The 26,577-nt window shown below is 45.7% G+C and overlaps 1 protein-coding gene across 1 annotated transcript in view; it reads left to right on the plus strand.

Moving 5' to 3' along the window:
* The window catches only part of LOC145355588 (ATP-binding cassette sub-family C member 9-like), a 197,995-nt gene that overhangs the window by 87,307 nt on the left and 84,111 nt on the right, over nucleotides 1-26,577 (plus strand). Inside the window, exons 3-8 of the mRNA XM_080207837.1 lie at nucleotides 1,198-1,306; nucleotides 6,046-6,156; nucleotides 11,154-11,226; nucleotides 15,145-15,250; nucleotides 17,664-17,702; nucleotides 24,593-24,631. Coding sequence (XP_080063963.1) covers nucleotides 1,198-1,306; nucleotides 6,046-6,156; nucleotides 11,154-11,226; nucleotides 15,145-15,250; nucleotides 17,664-17,702; nucleotides 24,593-24,631 — 477 coding nt within the window. The remainder of the gene's footprint in view (nucleotides 1-1,197; nucleotides 1,307-6,045; nucleotides 6,157-11,153; nucleotides 11,227-15,144; nucleotides 15,251-17,663; nucleotides 17,703-24,592; nucleotides 24,632-26,577) is intronic.

Genomic DNA, 26,577 nt, shown 5'->3' on the forward strand with positions numbered 1-26,577 from the left:
AGCAGTGCTAAGCGCTGTGCCACCGTATCACCCACGTACAACCACACTTTGTATCAATGCTTACCACATTGTTCAAAGAAAACCTACGTAAAGTTAAATACGAGTCCCAGCTTTCTATTGTGAGACTAATGGGCAAATAATGTGCTAGTCAAGTGAATGGGAGGTCTAATCTGAGGTGCCATTTGTGTGAGGCAAATGGCAGAGTGGTGTAAACAGAATGGTAAGTTCTGAAAATTTGTGACTCACGCTGTGTCTCTTCTTCCCCTGTGCTTGCTGGCCAAGTACGCACAAACTTACTATGACTTTAACTTCACTTTCCAAGTTGATTTGGCACAGGTTATGCCCCTGAAGATCAGCTCTCAATTCACCTTCAGCTTCTGCTGTCCTAGGCCAGGCGAAAGGTTTACACTTATTTTTTATTAGTGCCGCAAGTAGGCTTACGTTAACACTGCAATGAAGTTACTGTGACAATCCTCTAGTCTCCACACTCTGGCACCTGTTCGGGTACACTTGAGGGAGAATTTAGCATGGCCAGTGTACCTAACCAGCACATCTTTGGGATTGTGGGAGGAAATAGGAGGGAACACACGCAGACACGGGGAGAACATGCTGACTCCGAACAGGCAGTGACCCAAACCGAGAATCGAACCCAGGCCCCTGCTGCTGTGAGGCAGCTGCGCTAACCACTGTGCCACCGTGCTGCTCTGCTTGCTGTGGTCACCATTATTTAAGCCTTTTTAATTCCTAAGAATAGTCTGCAGCAATCAACTGTCTTTCCCACTGGGAATATAGCCTGTTTAGATGATTGCTCTTCATTATCCAAATCCACGTTGGGCAACCCAAATTGGGATTGTTGCCAATATTTATTTGCAAGACTGCTTGAGGCTTTAGACAGGACTTTCCAGGTTTGTTTTGTATAGCGAGCAGATGGGACAATCTCTTCCTAATTTTGCAGGGGTTGGTGGTAGGTAGGGTTCCCTGAAGGACATGGGCTGGGATTACTGGCCTGTGGATTTGCTGGGCCTCATGATCTCTGTGTTGATGCAATGCCCGTCTGTGTTGGTGCATGGACTTTGTGCATGGGCTGCAGATCGGTGAGGTCCCTCTGCAGATTTGAAACTGATGTTAAGTCTGTGGGAATGATTCCACTGACCTCCCTGGATGATGCTGAAATAATTTTGTTTTATCTCCCATCAGCCAGCAGAAGTTGAAAGAGTTTCTGACAAGTGACGAGATTTCAGACGACGGATTTCGGGGTGATGAGGCCTCCCTCAATGTAGAGACGTGCAAAAAACATTCGGGAGTTGTAAGTAATAAAACCGTGCTCACGTTGTGCCAAAGGATAGATTTCCCAGAAGCAAATGTCAAGAGATGCAGATAGACAATACTGATGTGTCCAATATTGACTTAACTGCATTGCTTTAAAAGAAAAATTGTGCAGAGCCAGATAAAGCCAAGATGACATTGCATAAATAGCTTAACATTAAAGTCCTCTTTATCCTAGTTTAAAAGTCATGGGCTTGGTTATAAAATGCAATAAAAGAGAATTGTTACCATCTCAGTGGAAGGGAGGTAGCGATATTGTCACTGGGCTCGTAATCCAGAGGTCCAGGACAAGATTCAGGGACCCAAGTTCAAATCCCGTATGGCAGATGGTGAAATTTGAGTTCAGTAAAAGTCTAGTAATGGCCACGATTGTCAGAAAATCTCATCTGGTTCACAAATTCTGAAGGGAAGGAAACCTGCTGTCCTTACCCAATCTGGCCTACATTTGACCCCAGTCCCACAGCAATGTGGTTGATTCTCCGGAATGGAGGGCTGTTAGAGATGAGCAATACTTGCTGACCCAGCCAGCGACACTTACATTCTGTAGAAGCTTTAATAAAAGATTTGAACTTTTATTATAACAAGGAAAAACTATTGACTAATTACGATTTCCTTTCTGTTGATACCTTGTACTTTAATCTACAGAGGGGGAATCTCCCCTGCTATACTAATCGTACACCACATTCCCCATGGATTGCATTCCCTATAGCAAACAGTTGCTCCCAGCTTTCAGTGGGTTCCTGTACCTCCCAGTGGTAAATCTGAGTGACCATCTACAGGCTCTTTTCAGAGATGGCAGAGAGTTCTTCAAACCCACCAAGAGCATTAAAGCCTGTTGTGATGATTCTTCTTCCCTCAGCCATGTCAGGATGAATCTCCAGAATCCTTAGATGGCTGTACGATGTATCTCTTTGCCTCGAGACCAATTCCGTCCCACATCTGGCTGTGGTAGCTCACCTCAGAACTACGCTTCATTTATCTAGAATTCTGAGGTACAATCCCAAAATATAAACGTCACAGCTTCAACAATTTCAAACACAGCTTCTCAAAGTTAAATCATAGATTTCTACTCGCTGATTAATTATCAGAAGGCCCTCTATTTCCTGTTGAGTCCAGCTATAGTGCTAACAGTCCATGAAATATTGACCTAATGCCGAAAATGACCATGAAGCCATGAACTCCGCTTTCACTAAACTTGAAATAGGAAGGTCACCCAATTGTTATTCACTTGACTTATCAACAATCTGACATGCCCTTTGACAAGTCAGTCCTGAATGGTCAGTGCGTTGTCATGGAGAATGTCCCCAGGAACTATTTCCTCCACCTTTTCGTTTAATTCAGAAAGGTTGGGCTCACAGTGCACGTGAGAAGTTGCATATATCCATGCGCAGGTACCTGTTGTCTCCTGCAAAAGGAAGTTTGCATTTTTGTTTGGATTAAGCAAAAGCTGATGGGACAACGGGTCCCTAATGAACACGCCATGGCAACACCGCAGCCAATCAAAGTCGATTTGCCACCCAATCAACATCTTTTTCTCGTGCAGTAAAATTATACCTCTCTTTGAAATTTGACATTCCTGCATTTGTCCTGATGACTGCTTCGATAGCATGTCACATATTGCAGCGATAGCTTGTTTTCTGGGCGCGCAGTGCTGCCTGACAGCGCCAAGGACCTGGGTTCAATTCCTGCCTCGGGTCACTGTGCGGAGTTTGCACATTCCACCCGTGTCTGCGTGGGTTTCGTCCGGGTGTTCCGGTTTCCTCCCACAGCCCAAAGATATGCGGGTTTGGTGGCTTGGCCGTGCTCAATTGCCCCTTTGATCAATTGCTGGAACAAGGGGGTAAGGATAAACAGGTCATTTCGGGATGGCAGGATGTAACTAGCACAGTGCCCCAAAGACTTTAATGTGCGAACCAAGTGTAACATATCTAATTTTGCAGATGACATGAAGCAAGGTGATAAGGTAAGCTTTAATCAGGATGCAGAGAGGTTGCAAAAAGGAAGAGGAACATTTTTACGCAGCAAATTGTGGAATTTGATGCCTGTGAGTGCAGTGGAAGGGGAGATTTCAGATGGAAATTGGCTGGGTACTTGAGGCAGGTAATCTGCAGAGCAACGGAGATGGGGTGGCTCGGTGACAGTGGTTAGCACCGCTACCTCACAGTCCCAAAGACCTGGGTTTGATTCCTGGCTTCGGGTCACTGCCTGTGTGGAGTGTGCACATTCTCCCCGTGTCTGCGTGGGTTTCCTCCGGGGTGCTCTGGTTTCCTCCCACATGTTAAGTTGATTGGCCGTGCTAAATTAACCTTTAGTGTCTCAGAATGTGTATGTTGGAGGGATCGGCAAGGTAAATATTTGGGATCTTGGTGAAAGGGCCTGGATTATTGGCAGTGCAGACTCGATGGGCTGAATGGCCTCCTTATACACTGTAGGCGTTCTATGGTTCTGTTCTAGTGTGAGGAAACGGGATCAATCGAATTGCTTGACAGAGATATGGCATGGATTTGATGGGCTGAGTGGCCTCCCTTTGTACTGTATTGGCTTTATGACTCATGAAATGATGGAGCAGACCCAACAGGCCATATGACGTATTGCTGCCTTCATTTCTTCTCTGCTTCATCAGAGGAGAGGATCACAGACGTTGAAATCGCCAAAGGTGAGAAATGTTTTGGTACAGGACTGAGGGAAGAGAGAAATCCTGCGCAGGCAGAATAAGTGGCAGAGAACACAGATGTTAAAAGCGAGGAAAAAATGGGTGAAATAGGTTGAGGCTTCCAAAGGCAAAGTAAATATCCAGGAACAAGAGGTTTAGTGATAGCAGCCATGGAATCACCTTTGGGTTTGATCAGAGTGATAGAAGGTACATGGTGCAAAGGGGGCGTCAGTAAGGACTGAGGCCTTGTCATCTTGAACCAAGTTTCCATCAATGCCCTGATTTTAATGCAACCGAGCACCACTGAGTCATGGAAGACGAGCCTGCTTCACAAGGACGTTTTGGACAGAGATGCGGACGAGAGGATGATGAGTGATCGGTTAGCAGAGTCCATGCATTCAGTCGTGGGAGGGGGAACCTGCAATAGATGTGCTGGGCAGGGAGGGTGGAGAGAGGTGGGGAGGGGTTAGGGGAAAGTGCCAATAGGTCCTTACATGTTTGGAGGCCTTTGATTCTCTCTTGTATAAGCCCACAACCTCCCTCTGTGCCTCTGTCATCAGTCTTGCTGAACCAAAAGGTTAGGAAGGTATAGGGATAGGGGTGTTGGGGATGGGGTGGGGGTGTTTGTAGGGTTTGATACACAACTGGGTAACAGGAAGTGGAGGAGATTGAAGAGAAAAGCCCCAGAAGGGTAAATAAAAGAGATGGGAATTATGGGAATAGGGCCTGGGTGGGATTGTGGTCAGTACAGACTTGATGGGCTGAATGGCCACCGCCTTCTGTAGGGATTCTATCTACGGGTGGAATTTTCCATTTTTTTTCCTGCAAGTGCTAGCTCAGGTGAGGAAAGCAGCGTGCAGTTCGCTGGCCTTTCTCGGCATGTTGTTCAGCACTTGGAAGAATAAAACCTTTCGAAGTGTGACCCGTGCTGGTGTGGCAACGATGGAGAAAATTGGCAGTGTCAGGATTTCCTCCTTGCCCCGTGGGAGCCGTCCCCTTAGTACACCCAGACCCATCCCCATGGAGTGTCCCAGAGAGGGGGCCCCCCCCCCACCTTCCCGCCTCCCCCAGCACTGCTCCTTGGCACTGCCTCTGGCATTTCGAGGGTGTCATTCTAAGATGCAGTGCCAGGGCATCGTACCAAAGGATGTACTTACCCGTGTACCCCATGTGATTCCCTTCACCTGGTTTCCGTTTCTGAAAACTAGTTGTAAATCTTGCCGATATCCGTGTGTGTGTGTGTGTATAGGGGAAACAATGTGGTTGGAAAGCCCTATAATTATGGAGGGAATTTTCCTGTCCCGCCTGCCACGGGAATCGTGTGGGGCGGGGGGGGGGGGGGGCACAATTTTCCAGTTTTGAGTTAGGCATGGCCAGAAAATCCCGCCCTATATGTTCATCTATCTAGATGAGGTTTCCGTCATTCCTGGGGAAAGGAACCTTGGCAGAGGGATGGGGATAATCACACAAGGGGATCTCACTGGCAAGATTTTTACCTTTTGGCTAGTGGGATTTTGCACCCGTGGCAAAGGCGGGCATGAAATCCTGGCCAAAGTGTTGCCACGAATGGGCGCAGGGGAAGCCGGGTCATGTTGGCACGGCAAAGTTTAATTGTGAAGGGTGGCACAGTGGTTAGCGCTGCTGCCTTTCGGCGCCAGGGACACGGGTTCGATTCCTGGGTTGGGTCGGTGTGGAGTTTGCACATTCTCCCCGTGTCTGCGTGGGGTTCCTCTGGGTGCTCCCGCTTTCTCCCACAGTCCAAAGATGCGCAGGTTAGGTGGATTGGCCAGGCTAAATTGCCCCTTTTGTGTGTGAGGGGGGACTTGCAGGGTATATATGTGGGGTAGAGCTTGGATGGGATTGTTATTGGTACAGATGGGCAGAATGGCCTCCTTCTGCACTGTCAGGATTCTATGATTCTTTCCTGATAAATGGAGAACAGGAAGGGAACAATACGCAAGAATTCTGAGTCAGTCAGTCCCCCCCCAGTCAAAGACATGAATTAAATTTGCTTGGGTTTATATAATTGTTAACAAAATATATCTGTTTTTCTCTTTACAATTCAGCACACTAAGGCCTTCAACAGGAGACAGCCCCTGAAGGATCAGCTAGAAGGCTTTGACCAGCCACTGAGGAGGTTCGTTCGGTCCAGCGAGACAGAAGATGTGACAGTCAAGGTCAGCAACTTGTAATTGTTTCCGAGTGTACAGCTGCAGTTCTCATGCGAGTAATCGCTGTCTCTCTCTCTCTGTGCGTATGGGAATAAAAGGGAAAGAGCTGTCCCCACACATGACTTGGGAGCAGAAACGAGGTGGAACTGGCCTTTCCCACAGTCGCCGCAGGAGTCAGATTGTGTAAGAGGATTCATTTCCTGCTTTTAATCACTTCAATAAAATTATAAGTCAAACAAAGAATAATATCCCATTGGATGTTAACTGGCAATTACTTTAAAAAGCTTTCTCTGTATCAAGATAATAAGCAATCTTCTCCAGATCAAGTGACTATGTGGAAACTCTGATTTTCCATTTACAACCCTGAATACTTACACCATCCGCCCTTACCCCACACTGCTGTCTGTCGGACAAACTATTTGTCATCACTAGAGATATCAGTTACACTTAAGTTGAATGAAATATGCCTGCTCTTTTGTCATCATTCACATGCACGCGCACACACACACACACACACACACACACACACACACACACACGGAAATGCATCCTCCCACATACACAAACATGCACATACACACAGAAACATGCACACAAATACACACACACAGAAACATGCACACAAATACACACAGAAACATGCACACAAATACACACACACAGAAACATGCACACAAATACACACAGAAACATGCACACAAATACACACACACAGAAATGTATACGCTTGCAACACAACCTCATACACACACAAACATACACAGAAACATGCACACACACACTTGCAAAAATATATCAGCAAACAAACATGTATACACTTGCAAAAACATATAAGCACACACATACACACACAAACATGTATGCTTGCGCGCACAAGCACACACGAGGTAGCACGGTGGCACAGTGGTTAGCGCTGCTGCCTCACTATCTGTGATGAGTCTGCACATTTACCCCGTGTCTGCGTGCGTTTCCTCCGGGTGCTCCGGTTTACCCCCACAGTCCGAAAGATGTGCTGGTTAGGGGCCATGCTGAATTCTCCCTCAGTGTACCCGAACACTCGCTGGAATGTGGCGACCAGGGATTTTCACAGTAACTTCATTGCAGTGTTAATGTAAATCTGCTTGTGACACTACTAAGTAAACAAATGGACACAGAATCAAGCAGACATGTATACAGAAACTCCTACTCCACAGTAACATATACACACAAGCATTCTCACACACATACACACAAACATATATGCACAAAAGCATACAATACACGTACACAATTTCCACTCAATGTTTTTTGATCGTATAGAACACTACAGCACAAACAGGCCCTTCGGCCGATCATATCCATACCTACCAGGCATATCTATAACCCTCGATCCCATTAAATCCCACGTACTGTATCTTGGAATGGGATGACCACTAACCTTTATCCATCCCAAGATGTCAGGGAGTAATTATAAAACATCAGTGTCACCCTAACTCGGCTCTCTTAGCTCAGGATAAAAACCCAGACTTGTACCTGGGACTTCTGTAGTCATATAAAGTATATTTTCCACTACATAAATTATTTATCTGAAACTAGCCTTGGTGACACTGGGCCGCAAAGTTCACTGTTGATCCCTAAGATGCTAAGCAAACAGCACAGAAGAAGGCCATTCAGGCCCTCGAGCTTGCACCAACAACAACCATCCCAACCCAAGCCCTATTCCTGTAACTCCACATATTTACCCTGCTAACCCCTTGACACTAGGGTCAACTTAGCATAGCCAATCAGCCTAACCCGCACACCTTGGACTGTGGGAGGGAAACCGGAGCACCCGGAGGAAACCCACGCAGACACGGGGAGAATGTACAGACTCCGCACAGACAGCGGCCTGAGGCTGGAATTGAGCCTGGGTCCCTGGCGCTGAGAGGCAGCAGGGCTAACCACTGTGCCATCGTGCTGCCCCTAAACTACAAATACACTTGAGGAAGATGGAAAGCGTGGGGGAGATCTAAATGTTTGAAGATGTGCTGCTTAGGTGGATTGGCCATGCTAAATTGCCTCTTATGTTCAAAGAAGGGCAGGTTAGGGGGAACTATCAGGGTAAACATGTGGGGTTATGGGGGTAGTGCCTGGGTAAGATACTCAGAATTGGTGCGAACTCAGTGGGTCAAATGAGGCTTCTGCACTGTAGGGATTCTATGAAAAGGTGCAAAAACAACATTTGAGAAGCATTAACAGGGAATTCCAATACTTTTAATGTGTAGGTAATTCATAAAAGAGTAATCAGAGGAAGAGTAGGGCTGATCAGAAATGATAAAGGAGTTCTTATAGAGGCAGAGGGCATGGCTGAGACGCTATCTGCGTCTCTCTTCATTACCGGTATAGCAGTGAAGAGGAGGTAGTAGTGAAACTGGATAAAATAAACAAGGGTAAAAAGAAGCTACCTAAAACATTTGTAGTCTTCAAAATAGAAACATCCCTCGGTTCTGATGGAAAGCACGCCAGGTTTGAGGCTTTGGTCATGATCCTCCCACTCTGCTGGAATAAATGAGAATGGTGTGAGTAGAATGGAGAATTATTAATATTATACCATTAATATTAATGGTATAATATATATTATAATTAAATCATTAATATTGTACCAGTGTTCAAAAAAGCCCAATAATCTGAGACAGTTAGCTTAACATGAAGGTGGGAAGACTGTTAGAGGCAATTTTCCAGAACAAAATTAATTGTCGCTCAGAATAATATAGTCTCTTGCGTATGAACAATGAATACATATGAATGACGTACAAATAAGGGGCAGGAGTAGGCCATTCGGCCTCTCCAGCCTGCTTCACCCTTTAATAAGATCATAGAATCCCTACAGAGTAGGAGCAGGCCATTCGGCCCATTGAGTTTGCATCAACTCTCCAATGGAGAGAGCGTCCCACCCAGACCCGAACCCTGTAACCCCACCTATTTACCCCACTCAACCCCGTAACCTACACGTACTGGGTCACCAAGGGGCAATTTAGCATTGCCAGTCGACCCTGTGGCTGATCTGATACTAGCTTCAAATCTGCATTCCCCTCCCCCCTCCCCCCCTCCCCCCAAACCTGCTAACCAATCATTCTCTTGCTTACCAAGGATACATCCATCCTTGCCTTAAAAATATTCAAAGACTCTTATTTGAGGAAGAGAGTTTACCACCCTTTGAGAGGAAAAAAATTACACCTCATCTCTGTCTTCAACGGGAGACCCTTTAATTTTAAACGGATTCCCCCACAAGAGGAAACACCATCTTCATTTCCACTCTCAGGATCTTGTATATCTCAATCAAGTTGCCTCTTACTCTTCTAAACTGCCCAGGGCTCTCTGTTCAGTTCCTGATTTGGGTCACTGTCTGTGTGGAGTTTGCACATTCTCCCCGTGCCTGCGTGGGTTTCCTCCGGGTGCTCCGGTTTCCTCCCACAGTCCAAAGATGTGTGGGTTAGATTGATTAGCCAGGCTAAATTACCCCTCAGTGTCCCGGGATGTGTAGGTTAGAGAGATTAGCGGGGTTAAATATCCGGGGTTACGAGGATAGGGCCTGGGTGGGATTGTTGTCAGTGCAGACTCAGTGGGCCAAATGGCCTCCTTCTGCACTGAGGAGATTCTATGAATACCCAGTACAACCCATTGATATATATCAAAAATGGTGAGGTTACTATTATCGTAGAATCCTACATTCGGCACGTCAAACCTGCACCTTTCCTAAGGTGACTCGCCAATTCCAGCTATTAGTGGTAAACCTTCTCTGAACTGTTTCCAATGTATTTACACCCTCACTTAAATAAACTGACCAACACAGTATCCAAATGGGGGGGGTGGGGTTTTTCAGTTGCACTCGGCCCAAGGCCAGAAATCCCCATCTGAAATCAACAGACCTTTGCGCGGTGTGTCGAATTTTCTGTCCCGCCCCCCGCTACGATTCCCGTGGCGCGTGGGACGGGAAAATCTCCCCCCGTGATCTCACTAGGGCTCTGTATAATCGCAAGTCAGCACAGATTCGTTCAGGGAAAATGATGTTTGACTAACTTTGATATCCTGTTCTTTGAAGTAATGAATGCTGTGCTTGAAGTTGTGTATTTCAAAATGTATTTGACAAAGTGATACATAATAGACCCATTAGCAGAATTAAAGAGCCGGGGATTAAAGGAACAGAGGCAGCTGAGTGACAGAACTGCGCGGTGAACTGTTATTTTACAGACTGAAAGAATACAGTGGTTTATCAAAGGGGTAGTAGTGTTGGGGGACTAGCTAGAGCAAGTATGTGGGGTTATGAGGATAGGGCTTGGGTGGGGTTGTTGTTGGTGCCAAATGGCCTCCTGGACTGTAGGATTCTACGATAATAGTAACCCTGCCATTTTTGATATATATTAATGGGCTGTACTGGGTATTCATAGAATCTCCTCAGTGCAGAAGGAGGCCATTTGGCCCACTGAGCCTGCACTGACGACAATCCCACCCAGGTCCTATCCCTGTAACCCCAGATATTTACCCTGTTAATCTCTCTAACCTATATATCCTGGGACGCTAAGGGCCAATCAGTCTAACCCATACATCTTTGGACTGTGGGAGGAAACCGGGACACCCAGAGGAAACCCACACAGACACGGGGAGAGTGTGCAAACTCCACACAGACTGTGACCCAAACCGGGAATCGAACAGAGGTCCCTGGAGCTGTGAGACAGCAGTGCGAACCACTGTGCCACCACGTAGCAGCGCAATTTCAAAGCAGAAACTAAAGTCAGAAATGGAGTAACAAAGAATGAGGATAAGAGCAGACTTGAGGGGAAGGTAGACAGACTGGTGAAATGAGCAGGTGTATGGGAGATGACATTTAACACTAGTGTGAAGTGCTCAGAAGAACATTCTGGTTAGAAGAGTTAGAACAGGCAATATAAAGTTAGGAAATAAATGGAAAATGTACCTTTAAAAATAGCTTGCTGCTTTTCGTAAATATGGAATGCTTTCTCAACTTAAATATTTTCAAATTGCAGGTTACTGATGGCTCCTTCTCTTGGGGCAGTGGCATGGCAACTCTTTCTAACATCAGCATCAGGGTTCCAACAGGTAAACTATTCCGACTCCTATTGATTAGGAAGAATCCTGTTGTATGATTTGTGCAATGAATAGTCTTTTCCTGAAAGGACACTGGGGAGATTCTGGCACAGGTGGTGATCTGAGCTGGGAGTCGAGCCCAAGTCCCTGGCGCTGTGAGGCAGAAGTGCTAACCACTGTGTCCCACCATGTTGCCCATATGTCAGCTTTGAGTTATGAGTTATCTCAACGCTAACTGGACTCATTAAACACCCACTGTCGTGCATTCCTCAATTTGTGCATGTGTCATATCTCTGTGAACTAAGCATAAGTTTCTTCTACTTCAGAATCTGGAAAGTCAAACCTTCTAAGTTGATCAGTGCAAAAGCTTACGTTTAGACAGCATCTTTTGCATAGTAAGATCATCCCTTGCTTCACAGGAGCGATGTTGAACACCAAACCACATGAAGGAGACATGAGAGCAGACGTGCTTATTCAAAGAGGTAGATCTCAAGGAATGTTTTAAAGGAGGAAGGAGCAGTGAGGAGGATTTGTGATTATGCCAATACAAAAGATGGCACAATATGCTCCTCTTCTTAATCTGCGAACGTTTTATTAAAACGTGATCATCTGTGGTAATGGCATAATGAGTATTAATGTGGTCCCCTGATTTTCAAATGGAAGGAGTTTAATGTGATTATCTCATTATTGTAAAGTGACCGATAAAAGTCAGGCATTTTGAGTTATTCATACCTCAGCCTTATTTCCATGGGAACCAGTGACAACAATACTCAAGTTTTACCATTTCCTGCTTCCTCTGTTCACTTTGTCTGACCTTTGGTAACTTCCCACTTGTATGTGCAATTCATCTTTCATATTGGCATAATCACAAATCCTCCTCACTGCTTCTTCCTTCTTTAAAATATTCCTTAAGATCTACCTCTTTGAATAAGCACGTGTGCGCTCATGTCATGGTTTGGTATCAAACATCGCTCCTGTGAAGCAGGGGATTATTTTACTATGCAAAAGTTGCTATCTAAATGTAAGCTTTTGCAGTGATCGACCTAGAAGGTTTGACCCTCCCAGATTCTGAAGTGTAAGAAGTTAATGCCCGGTCCTCAAAGATATGAGACATGCACAAATTGAGAAATGCACGACAGTGGGTGTTTAATAACTCCAATTAGCATTGAGATAACTCATGACTCAATGTTGACATATGGGCAGCATGATGGCACAGTGTTAGCATTTGCTGCCTCAATGATTTACCCCAATGTTGCAGATTATTATAAATCAACAATTCCATTATAACTGTAGAAGTTGAAGAAGGTGGGGCCAAATAAAGGAGACCTGGTGAAATACAGATAAGAAGGACTCTTCAGAGCACCTGGGCTGGAGCGAGAGATATTGCCACAGAACAGGACTAATGGGGGAGAATTGCTGCCCGCTGTCCCATATGGGACCAGCGGAATTAAGTCTTAAATTAAGGAATTAAGAGTGGCATGGTGGCACAGTGATTAGCAATACAGTCTCACAGCACCAAGGACCTGGGTTTGATTCCTGGCTTGGGGCACTATGCACGTTCTCCCCATGTCTGTGTGGGTTTCATAAGAACGTAAGAAATAGGAGCAGAAGTAGGCCATCTAGCCCTTTTGAGCCTGCCCCGCCATTCAACAAGATCATGGCTGATCTGAAGTGGCTCAGTTCCGCTTTCTCCCCGTAACCCTTAATCCCCTTGCCTACCAAAAACCTATCTACCCGCGTCTTAAATATATTTAGCGAGGTAGCCTCAACCACTTCAACGGGCAGAGAATTCCAGAGATTCACCACCCTTTGAGTGAAGAAGTTCCTCCTCAACTCCGTTCTAAACTGCACCCCCCCTTATCTTGAGGCTGTGCCCTCCAGTCCTACTGTCCTTTCTGAGCAGGAAGAACTTCTCCACCTCTACCCTATCCATCCCTTTCATCAACTTATATGTCTCAATGAGATCTCCCCTCATTCTTCTAAACTCTAACGAGTACAAGCCCAGTCTATTCAGCCTCTCCTCATAGCTCAACCCCCTCAACTCCGGTATCAGCCTAGTAAACCTCCTCTGCACTCCCTCCAAGGCCAAAATATCCTTGCGCAGGTGCGGCGCCCAAAACTGCACACAGACTCCAGCTGCGGCCTCACCAGTGCCCTGTACAGTTGCAGCAAGACCTCCCTCCTTTTACATTCAATCCCCCTCGCTGTGAAGGCCAGCATCCCATTCGCCTTCCTGACCACCTGCTGCACCTGCAGGCTGGGTTTTTGCGACTCATGCACAAGGACCCCCAGGTCCCTCTGCACCGTAGCATGCTGCAGCTTTTCGCTCTGTAAGTAGTAGTCCTTCCTACCATTATTCCTACCAAAGTGGATAACCTCACACTTGCCAACATTGTATTCCATCTGCCAGGTCCTCGCCCGTTCGCCCAGCCTATCTAGATCCCTCTGCAGACTTTCCACACCCTCCACACAATTTGCCGTTCCACCTATCTTTGTGTCATCAGCAAATTTCGACACCTTTTACACTCGGTTCCCTCCTCCAGATCATCTATATAAATGGTAAATAGCTGAGGCCCCAGCACTGATCCCTGGGGCACTCCACTAGTCACCAACCACCAATCCAAATAGCACCCATTGACACTCCCTCTCTGCTTCCTATTTGACAGCCAATCCCCTATCCACACTAACACCCTACCCCCAACTCCATGCCCCCTAACCTTCTGTAACAGCCTTTTGTGCGGCACCTTATCAAACGCCTTCTGAAAATCGAGAAACACCACATCCATCGGTTCCCCTCCGTCCACCACACTAGACACATCCTCATAGAATTCCAATAAATTCATCAGACACGACTTCCCCTTAACAAAACCGTGCTGCGTCTGCTCTATCAAACAACACTTCTCTAGATGCCTCGCTATTTTCTCCTTGATTACGGATTCAAGCATTTTTCCTACAACAGACGTTAAACTAACCGGCCTATAATTCCCTGCCTCAGTCCAAAAGATGTGCGGGTTCGCCATGCTAAATTCTCCCTCAGTGTACCCAAACAAGCATTGGAATGTGGTGACTATGGGATTTTCACAGTAATCTCAGTGTAGTGTTGGAATGTACGCCTACTTGTGTCGCTAATAAGTAAACTAAAACGCTTCAGATCTAAACTGATTCTTATTTTAAATAAGAAAACCACATCTACTGAAATACTGAATTAGAGAGTGGAATTCTGAAATGTTTGATGTTCGTTTTCCCCACTTCATGTGCCTCTCACACTGGTGGTTTAAGAGTAAGTGAAATGATAATATTTTAGCAATTTCTTGAACTGCGGATAAAACAGCCTTGCGTGTAGAAAAAGATGTGATCAAATGGAACAAAAGAAGGAAAGTAAATAGATTTACAACATCAAGCGTTTGTTTATAACTCCCAAGTGGCAACAAACCCCAACCATTTCTTTCCCACAATCTCTCAGATTGGCTTCTTTCAGCCTCAGTTGAGGCAAACCCGTTGGACATTTTCTGCGTTACAGTCTGATGTTAGCTAAATGGAATTTGATTTATTACTGTCACATGTATTTGTATACAGTGAAAAGTATTGCGCGCTATACAGACAAAGCATACCATTCATAGAGAAGGAAGCAAGAGAGTGCAGAATGTAGTGTCACTATCAGAATTAGGGTGTAGAGAACGATCAACTTAATGCAAGGTGGGTCCACTCAAAAGTCTGACAGCAGTAGGGAAGAAGCTGCTCTTGAGTTGGTTGGTGTGTGACCTCAGACTTCTGTACCTTTTTGGTGGAAGAGAGAATGGGGTGCGTGGGGTCCTTAATTATGCTGGCTGCTTTGCCGAGATAGTGGGAAGGAATTTCTGAAAATGTTTCTGAACAAATCGTTTTAATACAGAACTGATGAAAGATTCTTTGATGGCTATTTATTTCCAGGCCAGCTGACAATGATTGTTGGACAGGTGGGGTGTGGAAAATCTTCGCTTCTCCTTGCTACCCTTGGAGAGATGCTAAAAGTTTCCGGGAAGGTTTACTGGAGCAAGTAAGTAAAATAACTATGTTTAGCAACAGTAAAAAAAGATTGCTTCATTTTGCTTGCTTGCAGTGAAATGTAGATAAACAGCCGTCAATGTTTGCATTTCTTGGATTCTGGCCTCTTACGCGTCCCCATTTTTATCTGTGCCACCAGTTTCTTGGGATGTGGGCATTGCTCACAAGGACAGGATTTATTGCCCATCCTTAATTGCCCCTGAGAAGGTGGTGGCGAGCCATCTTCTTGAACTGCTGCAGTTCACGTAATGTAGGTACACCCACAGTGCTGTTAAGGAAGGATTTTGACCCAGCGATGGTGAAGGAATTTAGTTCCAGGTCAGGGTGGTGTATGATTTGGAGAGGAACTTGCAAATGGTGGTGTTCCCATGCGTCTTCTGATCTTGTCCTAGATGTAGAGGGCAGAGTAAGAAGTCGCTTAACTCCAGGTTAAAGTTCAACAGGTTTATTGGGATCACGAGCTTTCGGAATGCTACTCCTTCATCATGAAGCGCTCCGAAAGCTTGTGATTCCAAATAAACCAGTAGGATTTTAACCTGGCGTTGTGAGACTTCTTACTATGCCCACCCCAATCCAACACCGGCATCTCCACATCATAGTTGTAGAGGTTGTAGGTTTGGAAGTTGCTGTCGAAGGAACCTTGGCGAGTTGCTGCAGTGCACCTTGTAGCTGGTACACACTGCTGCCACTGTACACTGTTGGAGGGAGTTAATATTTAAGCTGGTGGATGGGGTGCCGGTCAAGTAGGCTGTTTTGTCTTATTGTCAAACTTCAAGGCAAGTGTAGGGTATTCCATCACACTCTTGACTTGTGCCTTGTAGATGGTGAACAGGTTTTGGGGAATTATGTGATAATAACTTGCTATAAGTTCCAAGTGTCTGAACGCTCTGGTAACCAGAGTATTTAGATGGCTTATCCAGTTAATTTCCGGGTCCATGGTAATCCCCCTGGGAGTTGCTAGTGGGGGATTCAGCCATGATGATACCATTGAATAGAAGATGGCTAGATTCTCTTGTGCTTGAGACTTATGTCAAACAATTGTTACTTCCTATTTACCAGCCCAAGCCTGAATGTTGTCTAGGACTTTTTGAACGCGTGTACAGCCTTCCTCAGTATCTGAGGTGTCACAAATGAGCATTGTTCAAATCACCAGCAGCATCCCTGCTGGGATTCTGTGTTGGATGGGAGGTCATTGCTGAAGAGCTTGTCTCTAGGTATTACCCTACGCGATGTTCAGGGATTGATTTATCTCCAACAATGAGAACCATTTTCCTTTGTTCTTGGTATGCCTACCAGTGGAGAGTTTTCCCCTTAATTACCAACGACTTCTATTCTGTGAGGCCTCAATCATTGACAGTTGTGACTTTGCTTCGAGATTTTTGAAGTGCGTTTGTAATTTTTTTTTCCCACGTTACCAATCCCCATTAACCTTTCATCCCATGCTCATCAAGAATGTATCTATCTCTGCCTTAAAGTATTCAAAAACTCTGTTTTCTCAGCCTTTTGAGGAAGAGAGTTCCGGAGACTGACTTAAGTTTGGGAGAAATGATTTCACTACCTCTCTCATTTGAACTAAATATCCTGTATGGAGACACTAACTGTGATCATACGCTACCACTGACACAAACATCTTGCCTCACTAATACATTTGGTTTGCCAGCAGACACTACCCTCAGTAATAGTTTGTCATTACGCTGAGTGAGCGATGTTATTACTTAGGTAGGGGGATTGTTGAATTATCACATAAGGGTCATAGAGAGTCAGTAGTGTCTAGGCGGCATGCTGGTACAGTGGTTAGCACTGCTGCCTCACAGTGCCAGGTATCCGGGTTCAATTCCGGCCTCGGGTGACTGTCTTGTGCAGAGTTTGCACGTTCTCCTCATTTCTGTGTGGGATTCATCTGGTTTACTCCCACAGCTGAAAGATGTGCAGGTTACGTTGATTGGCCATGGTAAATTGTCCCTTAGTATCAGAGGGATTAGCAGGATAAATATGTGAAGTTGTGGGGATAGGGCCTGGATGGCATTGTGGTCAGTGCAGACTCGATGGGCTGAATGGCCTCCTTTTTGCACTTTAGGGATTCTGTGAGTAATTGGTGATATTACACGTCTGTATCTTATTGCATGTTGTACGGTAAGCTTTTGGAAGCTGAATGTTTGCTTATTTCTGCTACAGTTATATCACTTGTGTCCTTAACATCTACAGAGGAAAGCTGCATCATTAACCTTCTTAATTTATTTGAAGTACAGGAAATTGCTGCAGAATCAAGGATTTAAATCAGTAAATGAACAATCTTCTGAGTTTAAATATCAGGACTAGCAATGGCCAATCACATGGTTGTTGTATTTTGCAATGTTTACTAATCTTAAAGATGGTTCTGTTTTTGTTTTTGATGCAAATTATAGAAAACCGACAAATGAGATGAACCAGGACACAACATTAAGGTATTTTGAGCTATTTTATATTCATTTGCTGCTGCGGTAATTGAATCTTCTGCTGTGACATTAAAGCAAAGTACTGCAGTGTTGGAATCTGAAACAAGGAAATGTTGGAAAGTTTCAGCAGGTCTGACAGCTTCTGTGGAGAGCAAATAGGGTAAGAAGTCTCTCAACACCAGGTTAAAGTCCAACAGGTTTATTTGATAGTAAACGCCACAAGCTTTCGGAAGCTGTTCCTTTGTCAGATGAGTGGAGAGTGGAGTGAACTCCACTGATGAAGGAACAGTGTTCCGAAAGCTTGTGGCGTTTACTATCAAATAAACCTGTTGGACTTTAACCTGGTGTTGTGAGACTCCTTACTGTGTTGACCCCAGTCCAAAGCCGGCATCTCCACATCGAGAGAGAACAGAGCCAATGTTTTGAGTTTGGATGACCCCTTGTCAGAGCTCTCAGCTTCATCGGCTCTGATGAAGGGTCATCCAGACCAGAAACGTTGGCTCCATTCTCTCCCTAAAGTTGCTGTCAGAATTTCTCCAGCATTTTCTGTTCTTATTTCTGATGTTATAGTGTGATTGATGTTACTGAGTTTTTAGTTGATTTACTTTGTTTGAACCGCCTTACTTTGGGTGGTGGAATTTTCCGCTCAACTCAATTTGCCAGAGCACTCTTTCTATATCTTAATTTTTCTCTCCAGGCTTCTTCTGTTGCCTTATTTTCAGATACAACTCCATAAGCACCTGTCCTTCCTACTCATTCATCTTGCACAGGCCTCTGCTGCATATACTTATCCAGTAAAATTGGAAGCCCCAATTCTACCCCAACCTTTTGGGGAGCAGAGTTCTGGATTTCCACCACCGTTTGTTTGATAAAATTGCTTCCTGATTTGACGTTTTAAGGTTTGGTTCCCTCTGTTCTTGATGCTCTCACCACAGGAGAGACAAGGGCTAGAAGGAGGTCCATTCACTCCCTCATTCCTACTCCTCCGTTCAGTTGAATCATTTCTGCTCAGTATTTTAACTCCATGGTTATGTATTCCTTAAACGTGCCTGTTAAAAATCTATCAATTACAACATCAAAGGTTTCATTGACTTAACCTAGAAATCTTAGTTCTAAAGATGTGTAGGTTAGATGGATTAGTCATGATAAGTGCGTAAGGAGACGTGGAGAGTGGGGAGGGGAGGGCAGGGGCGGGGTGCTGGGGTGAGCCTGGCTATGATAATCTTTCGAAGAGTTAGTGCAAACTCGATGGGCCAAATGGTCGCCTTCTGCACAGTAGGGATTCTATGGTAATCTCAACAGCCCGTTGAAGAGGAGAGAAATCAGATTCCTGTAAAACTTCTTGCGAAGGGAAATTTTCTGATATCACTCTTCAAATAACCCCGAGCACTAATTTTAAGGTTGTATCCCTTTTGTAGACTGAGTGGTCACATGAGAAGGCATCTACAAAGGAGGTCATGTGGCAGGAGTGTGGGAGTTACCCCCCCCCCGGGAGCGTGAGCAGGGTACAAGTGTTGAAAAAGCTCCTGGGGCCCATGGTTAGCACTGCTGCCTCCCAGCGCCAGGGTTCAATTCCAGCTTGGATCACTGTCTGTGTGGAGTTTGTACATTCTCCCCATGTCTGCGTGGGTTTCTTCCGGGTTTCCTCCCACACTCCAAAGATGTGCGGGTTAAATTGTCTGGCCATGCTCGCTTGCCCCATAGTGTCAGGGGGATTAGCAGGGTAAATGTATGGGGTTATGGGAATAGGTAGGATTATGGTCAGTGCAGAGTTGATGGGCCGAATGGCCTTCTGTTCTATAGAGATTCTTTGAGGTCCTTGTTGTCAGTGATTCAGGGGATCCAAAACATTTACATGGTGGCAGAATGACCCAAGGACTTTGACACTTTGATCCACTCTTCATTTCTGGAAATATCGTGGACAGTTGGGGAAAGTTCCGGAAGGAGGAACATATATACTGCAGTACTGCACTCTCCAACAAGTCAGGAAAGATAAAGGTTTTTATCGTATTAAACCTGACAGAGACTGTCACAAAATTTGAGTCCTTTGTTTTCCAGACAGAGGATGAAAAAGAAGACCCTGAGAGAATCCAGATAAAGTTCTTGAACGTTTGGCATAGAATCCCTAGAGTGCAGAAGGAGGCCATTCAGCCCATTGAGTCTGCACCAACAACAATCCCACCCAGGCCCTATCCCCTTAATCCCACATATTTACCCCGCTAATCCCTCTAACCTACACATCCTGGGACACTGAGGGGCAATTTAGCATGGCCAATCCATCTAACCTGCACATCTTTGGAGTGTGGGAGGAAACTGAAGCTCCTGGAGGAAACCCACGCAGAGACGGGGAGAATGTGTAAACTCCACATAGACAGTCACCCGAAGCCGGAATTGAACCCGGTTCCCTGGCGCTGAGAGGCAGCGGTGCTAACCGGTGTGCCACCTCATTGATGACATCACAGAGAAGGGCCAGATCCGCACCACTTTTAACATCATCGGCAGTAACGTCAGTGAAAACAATATTGAGACTGGAGTGAAGGGTAATGTACTATCCAGTCAAAGGCTATGGGAAGTAGATCCATATGCAGCACCAGATCCCAGCACCTTGAAGTATCTCGTGGCTTATCGTGAGCAGACAATCCACACCAAAGGTGTAGCAACCCTTCACTGAACACAGGGAAATCACGAGTTGCGTATAGTTGGCCAGAATGTAAAGTCAATACCAGGTTTTTTGGGGCAGCTTTGCATTGGAGCTTGTGCGACATGGTGCAGGAGTTCATGCTCCACAACTCCAAGACCCAGAGATGACAACATGTAGAGACCTCTTCAACTGTGACATCGTTGGTAAGCGGCCATTTGTATACCACACGCTACGCCATCCTGCCAGTGTTGAAACGGATCACCAGCCTCTCAGAACTATATTCACGAAGCCTCTTCACTGTGTGTCTGCACGGCTACAATACATGATACTAAAGTTCCAATGCTACAACCTTAGCATAAGCTATAGACGTGGTAAGCATAGAAACTGGAAGCAGGAGGAGGCCATTTGGCCTTAGAGTCTGCTCTGCCATTTATCTTGATCATGGCTGATCATTGAATTCAATATCCTGATTTCCCCCCATATCCCTTGATCCCTTTAGCCGCAAGAGCTATATCTAATTTCTGCTTGAAATCAGACAAAGTTTAGGCCTCAACAACATTCAGTGGTGGTGAATTCCACACGTTCATCAACCTCTGGGGTGAAGAAAATTCTCCTCACCTCAAAGGTTTACCCCTTATCCTCAAACTATGACCCCCAGTTCTGAACTCCCCCACCACTGGGAACATTCTTTCTGGATCTACCCTGTCTAACCCTGTTAGAATTATATAAGTTTTGATCCCCTCTCACTCTTCTAAATCTAGAGATTACAATCCTAACGGATATAATCTTGCTTCGTATGACTGACCTGCCATCCCAGGAGTCAGCCTGGTAAACCTTCACTCTACTCCCTCTATAGCAAGGACATCCATCCTCAGATAAGGACACCAAAATTGCACATAGCATTCCATGCGTGGCCTCACCAAAGCCTTATACAATTGCAGCAAAACATCCCTATCCCTACACTCAAATCCGCTCACTATGAAGACCAACATACTATTTATCTTCTTTATTGCCTGCTGTACCTGCACGCTTTTAGCAACTGATGCACAAGGACTACAACATCTTGTTAAGTATCCACCTCTCTCAATTTACACCCATTGAGCTAATAATGTCTTCCTATTATTGCTACCAAAGTGGATAAGCTCACATTTATTCACATTATACCGAATCCGCCATGCAGATGCCCGCACACTGAGCCTGTCCAAATCATGCTGAAGCATTCTCTGCATCCTCCTTGCAGCTCATCCCCCATCCAACTTTGTATCAGCTGCAGATTTGGAGATAATACTTTCAGTTCCCTCTTCCAAATCATGAATATTTAATGTGAATAGTTGGAGTTCTGGCACAGATCCCTGCAGCACCCCACTAGTCATGGACTGTACTTGTAAGCAGGTATAACTGTATAGAGCTGTACCTGGCTGATGCTCTCCCCAAAGCCTCCTTATGCACTACAGACAAGGCAGGTTGTGAGGAAGGTATAGAAACTATGGCAATAGAGATGTTGCCCTTTTGTGGAACAGCCCTACAGGCAGACGTCACATGCCGGCAACTGCACAGCCACATCGCGAGGGGGCGGCCAAAATCCTCAAAGGGGCAGCCCCCTCATGATGACTGCACTTTTTTCACCATCAGAGATGAACTGACTGTACAGGATGGACTCATACTGCGTGGCCAGTGATCCATCATCTCTACTGCCCTCAGAGATACCACGACTGTACCCTGGGTCAGAAGTAACCCGAGACAGGGCCAAGAAATCACTGTACTGGCCCTCCATGTACGCCAACATGGAAAGGGAAATCTCCAGACACGCACCACGCAATACACTCATGCAAAGGAACTGTCACATTGGCAGGAGTTCCTGAACCTCCAAGGTCATTCGCAGCAGCTGATATCTTCGAGCGGAATGGTGAACAACCTCGGTCTCAGTTGGTTTATATTCTGGGTAGTCTGAACTTGACCATCTGCCAAAGACGATGAGTAACACAGTCATCATGAAGCTCAAGAGGCACTTTGCCACACACAGCGTCCCACCGAGACTCGTGACAGGCAAAGCTCAATTCATCTTGGCTGAATTTCACAACTTTGCACAGGCATGGGACTTTGAGCACATCGCGTGCACCCTCCTCTATAATCTGTCAGAGGGCCTGGCGAAACAGGCGGAACGCACAGTCGAACAACTTCCAGACAAATGAGCGCAGGATCGCACAGATTACCAAGCTGCACTCCTCCGTCTGTGAAACCTACCATGCCAAGGTCTGCCCCCAACAGCGCAATGACGTGTTTCAAAGTCAGGTACCCAGGTCTCATTGCTCAGGTTTTGCTGCAGCCCAAACTTGTAGATGTGAACGAGGCTCTCCTGCGACGCTGATTGGAAAACAAAAATGCACAATGATCGAGATACCCACAGACTCGACCCTCTAACAGCAGGTTAAATGGGAAGGATTCAGCCAGCCAGCAGTGGTAGGCAGTAATACCCTGAGCAGCTATATGGTAGCCTCAGATAGTGCCCACTACATAGGCAATTGCCATCAGTTTCTGCAAGTATCGGAACCAGCAGCAGCCAATAACACAGCACTAGCCATTCGGCCGATGGCATTAGCCTCCTACACAAGTAGACTTCTGCAGAGGTCAACGCTGTGAATCCTGCACCTGACAAACAGGCAGGTGAGATGTCCCGTGTTGCTCCCTGTGAGAATACTGGCCACGTAAAGACGGCAACACCACCAATGGCTGTAATCACACGCTCGGGGCACCTGAACAGCCCAAATACAACTTTCTAGGAATTTATTACCACTTAGCCAAGAACTGACTTCGAATTTCAATTTTGTTTCCAATAGGAAAGTGACAGCGGGGTGGGGGTGAGGGAGACGTGATGGGCTGTGCACCAGTTGCTACAGCCTAATCCGTGCCTCAATATATAAATGTAAATAGTTTTGAATTGTTGGCTCGTTTAATTGTATGTTGCACAGTGATCTGTACATGGTTTCCTCTTGTCACAATGTTACAGCTCAGACCATCAGGTGTTCCAACTAAACGGGGATGATGTAGACTGGTCACGTGAGAATGTGATGGTGTGACTACAAAAGAGGCCATGTGCCAGGGGTGCGGGAGTCATCCCTGGAAGAGGGGGCAGAGTACAAACATTGGAGTAGCTGCTGAGCTCGTGATTAAACTACCTTGCTGAAAATCCCTGTTGTCAATGACGCAGGGAACTCTCAAAATTTATGGGAAGGCGATGGCCTAGTGGTACTATTGTGGGATTATAAATCCAGAAACTCAGCTAATGTTTCAGGCAACCCAGGTTCGAATCCCACCACAGCAGATAGTGGAATTTGAATTCAATAAAACAATATCTGGAATCTACTGATGACCATCAATCGATTGTTCTGGGGGCCCAGGTTCAAATCCCACCAGGGCAAATGGTGAAATTTGAATTCAGTAAAAAAGAGTTTGGAATTAAAAGTCTAATGATGACCACGAAACAAACCACTGTCGATTGTCAGAAAAAAACCATCTGATTCATTAATGTCCTTTTAGGGAAAGAAATCTTATCTGGTCTGGCCTCCGTGTGACTCCAGAGTCACAGCAATGTGGTTGATTCTCAACTGCCCTCCAAGGGGAACTAGGAATGGCCAGCCAGCGACACCCATGTTCCATGAATCAATAATAAATAAAAATTTACACCTTTTTTTCTGGGCTCCCCTAACAAAGGAAATTATTTTTTCTTTGCCCACCCAATCAAATCTTTTCAACAATCCAAGGGACGTCTTTTACACGGAGGGTGGTGGGGGCCTGGAATGCGCTGCCAAATAGGGTGATGGAGGCAGACACGCTGGGATCGTTTAAGAATCACCTGGATAGTCACGTGAGCAGCCTGGGAATGGAGGGATACAAACGAATGGTCTAGTTGGACCAATGAGCGGCACAGGCTTGGAGGGCCGAAGGGCCTGTTTCCTGTGCTGTACTGTTCTTTGAGGCTTATCTGGGAGGGGTGGCAGCGTGTGGGAGAAGAGCTATTGCATTCTTGGATAATCATTTCCCAAGATGAATAGAAATATTCCAGGTCATTAGCATGAGATTTCTTTTGCCCTGTACATTGTCTTGTTCCCTTTCTTTACCAAGTCCATGTGAGTGAAAGGAAACTTTCTACTAAATAAAACCAAAAAGCTTTGGAGTGTGGAAAAAAAAATACTTGTTGAGTATCTACTGCCTCAATCATTTCTTTTCTCTGCTAACTTGGTTTTACCATAAATTGCAGTGCACATGAGATTGACCCTGTGTTCGAGGTGACTGGGAGGTACCTTTTCTTACTCTTTGCCAGTTTACTAATTGTGTGATGTATTGTTCTAATTTCTAGTGACACTTCATCCTGATAACCATCACATCAGTGGTAATGCTTTTTACACTTGGAACTAATCACTGCATTTTCACTTTCACTTTCCTCTCTGTCTGTGTTGCCACGTTGTTTGGCTAGCTCGGCCCCGATTCTGTCAAAAATCGCCACTGGACATCTGGTGATAGGTCGCTTCTGTTCTCCCCAGTGTGTCCTGACATGAGACGCTTTTTAAATTTGATCGCGATTTAGCCCAGGCTAAAACTAATCAGCGTGCCGAGCGCAGTGTTCAGCTTCCATCTTTGATGGGTCCCAGCAGTCCTTAAGGTCAAGCAGGGGACTCAAGACCGGATGCTCTGTGATAAGGTTGACAGTCTTGAGCAGGTTTGTGACTCTGCCAAATCTGACTGTGCCACCTGGAAGGGGATGGGCAGTGGGCATGGAGCAGGAGGTAGATGCCACCCCACCCCACCCCTCCTCCGTTCCCCTTTTCTCAGAGGCCAGCACAGGACTGGATCCCTTTTCAATGAATCATTGAATCTGTACAGCGCACAAGGAGGCCATTCGGCCCATGGACCACAATCCCGCCCTATTTCCGCAACCCATATTTACCCTGCTAATACCCCCTGACACTGAGGTGCAATTTAGCATGGCCAGTCGACCTAACCCGCACACCTTAGGATTATGGGAGGAAACTGCAGCACTCAAAGGAAACCTACACAGACATGGGGAGAATGTGTAAACTCCAAGCGGGCAGTGAGCTGAGACCAGAATTGAACCCAGGGCCCTGTGCTAACCACTGTGCCGCCATGCCACCCACAGGAGGTTAAATCTGGGTCCTCAATAAGATGTACAAAGTGGAAAACGTTCCCCAGCAGACAGCCTGCCCAACAAGGGATGAGCAATCAGGTGAGATAGCCCACAGTGAAGGAACTGAAGCAGCATCTTAAAGGGGAGGGGAAATTGAGATGGAGATTGGGTGGGGTGGGGGGGGCGTAGGGATTGCATCCATCCAGTGGGAAAACAAATTACACTTCAGAAAGACAGGCAACCCTTCTGTAGAGGATGTAGCATTACATTGAATATGGACAGCTTCTAAGACTTAAAATACACTCAATAACTGAATTGAGTTCTAATCCTTTAACCAGCTTTCCTCCAGGACAGGTGAAGGTCTCTTTAATTTACAATCACAGTGGCCACCACCGTACTTGTTTCTCCAGTGGTTGGTGGAGGGGAAGCAGGGAGTAGATGGGCAGAGACAGTAATGGCATTAGTGCTCTTACCTGTCCTGTCTAACTCCAGTTAGTATTTATGTGAGATTCTTTACATGTTTCAGGTCCGAGCTCTCACCGCCAAGAAAATGCCGAGCATTTTCATTTTATTTGTTCTTGGGGTTTAAGCATCACGGCAAGAAAAGCATTTATTGCCCATCTCTAATGGCTCGAAGCCCAGATATAGGGTCACGTGGACTCGGAACGTCAGCTCTTTTCTCTCTGTTGCCAGACCCGCTGAGATTTTCCAGCACTTTCTCTTCTGATTGCTGGAGATGAGACTAACTTCCAACATTTGGCATCCTGGTATTTGCAGGACACATTCACAATGGGGTTGTTGAGTAATTGTGACAATCAATCAATATCAGTTCGTCGACAGCAAACCCTTAATGTAAGGAAGTTTACACAACATAAACAGGCCATTTAGCCCATTAAGTTTATGCTGGAATTTATGCAATGCACGAGCCTTCTCCCTGATTTGTCTAACTCTACTACCATATCTATCTCGTTTGCTTATCCAGTTGAATGCATTTATGCCATTTGCCTCAGCTTCTTCCTGTATTAGCAAGTTCCGCTGTCTAACTCTCTCTCTCTCTCTCTGGATCCAGAAACTTCTTATCAATTTGATATTGGATTCAT

Source organism: Carcharhinus amblyrhynchos, chromosome 19 (genome assembly GCF_965287045.1).
Source record: "Carcharhinus amblyrhynchos chromosome 19, sCarAmb.v2.hapA, whole genome shotgun sequence".
Taxonomy (NCBI): Eukaryota; Metazoa; Chordata; class Chondrichthyes; order Carcharhiniformes; family Carcharhinidae; genus Carcharhinus; species Carcharhinus amblyrhynchos.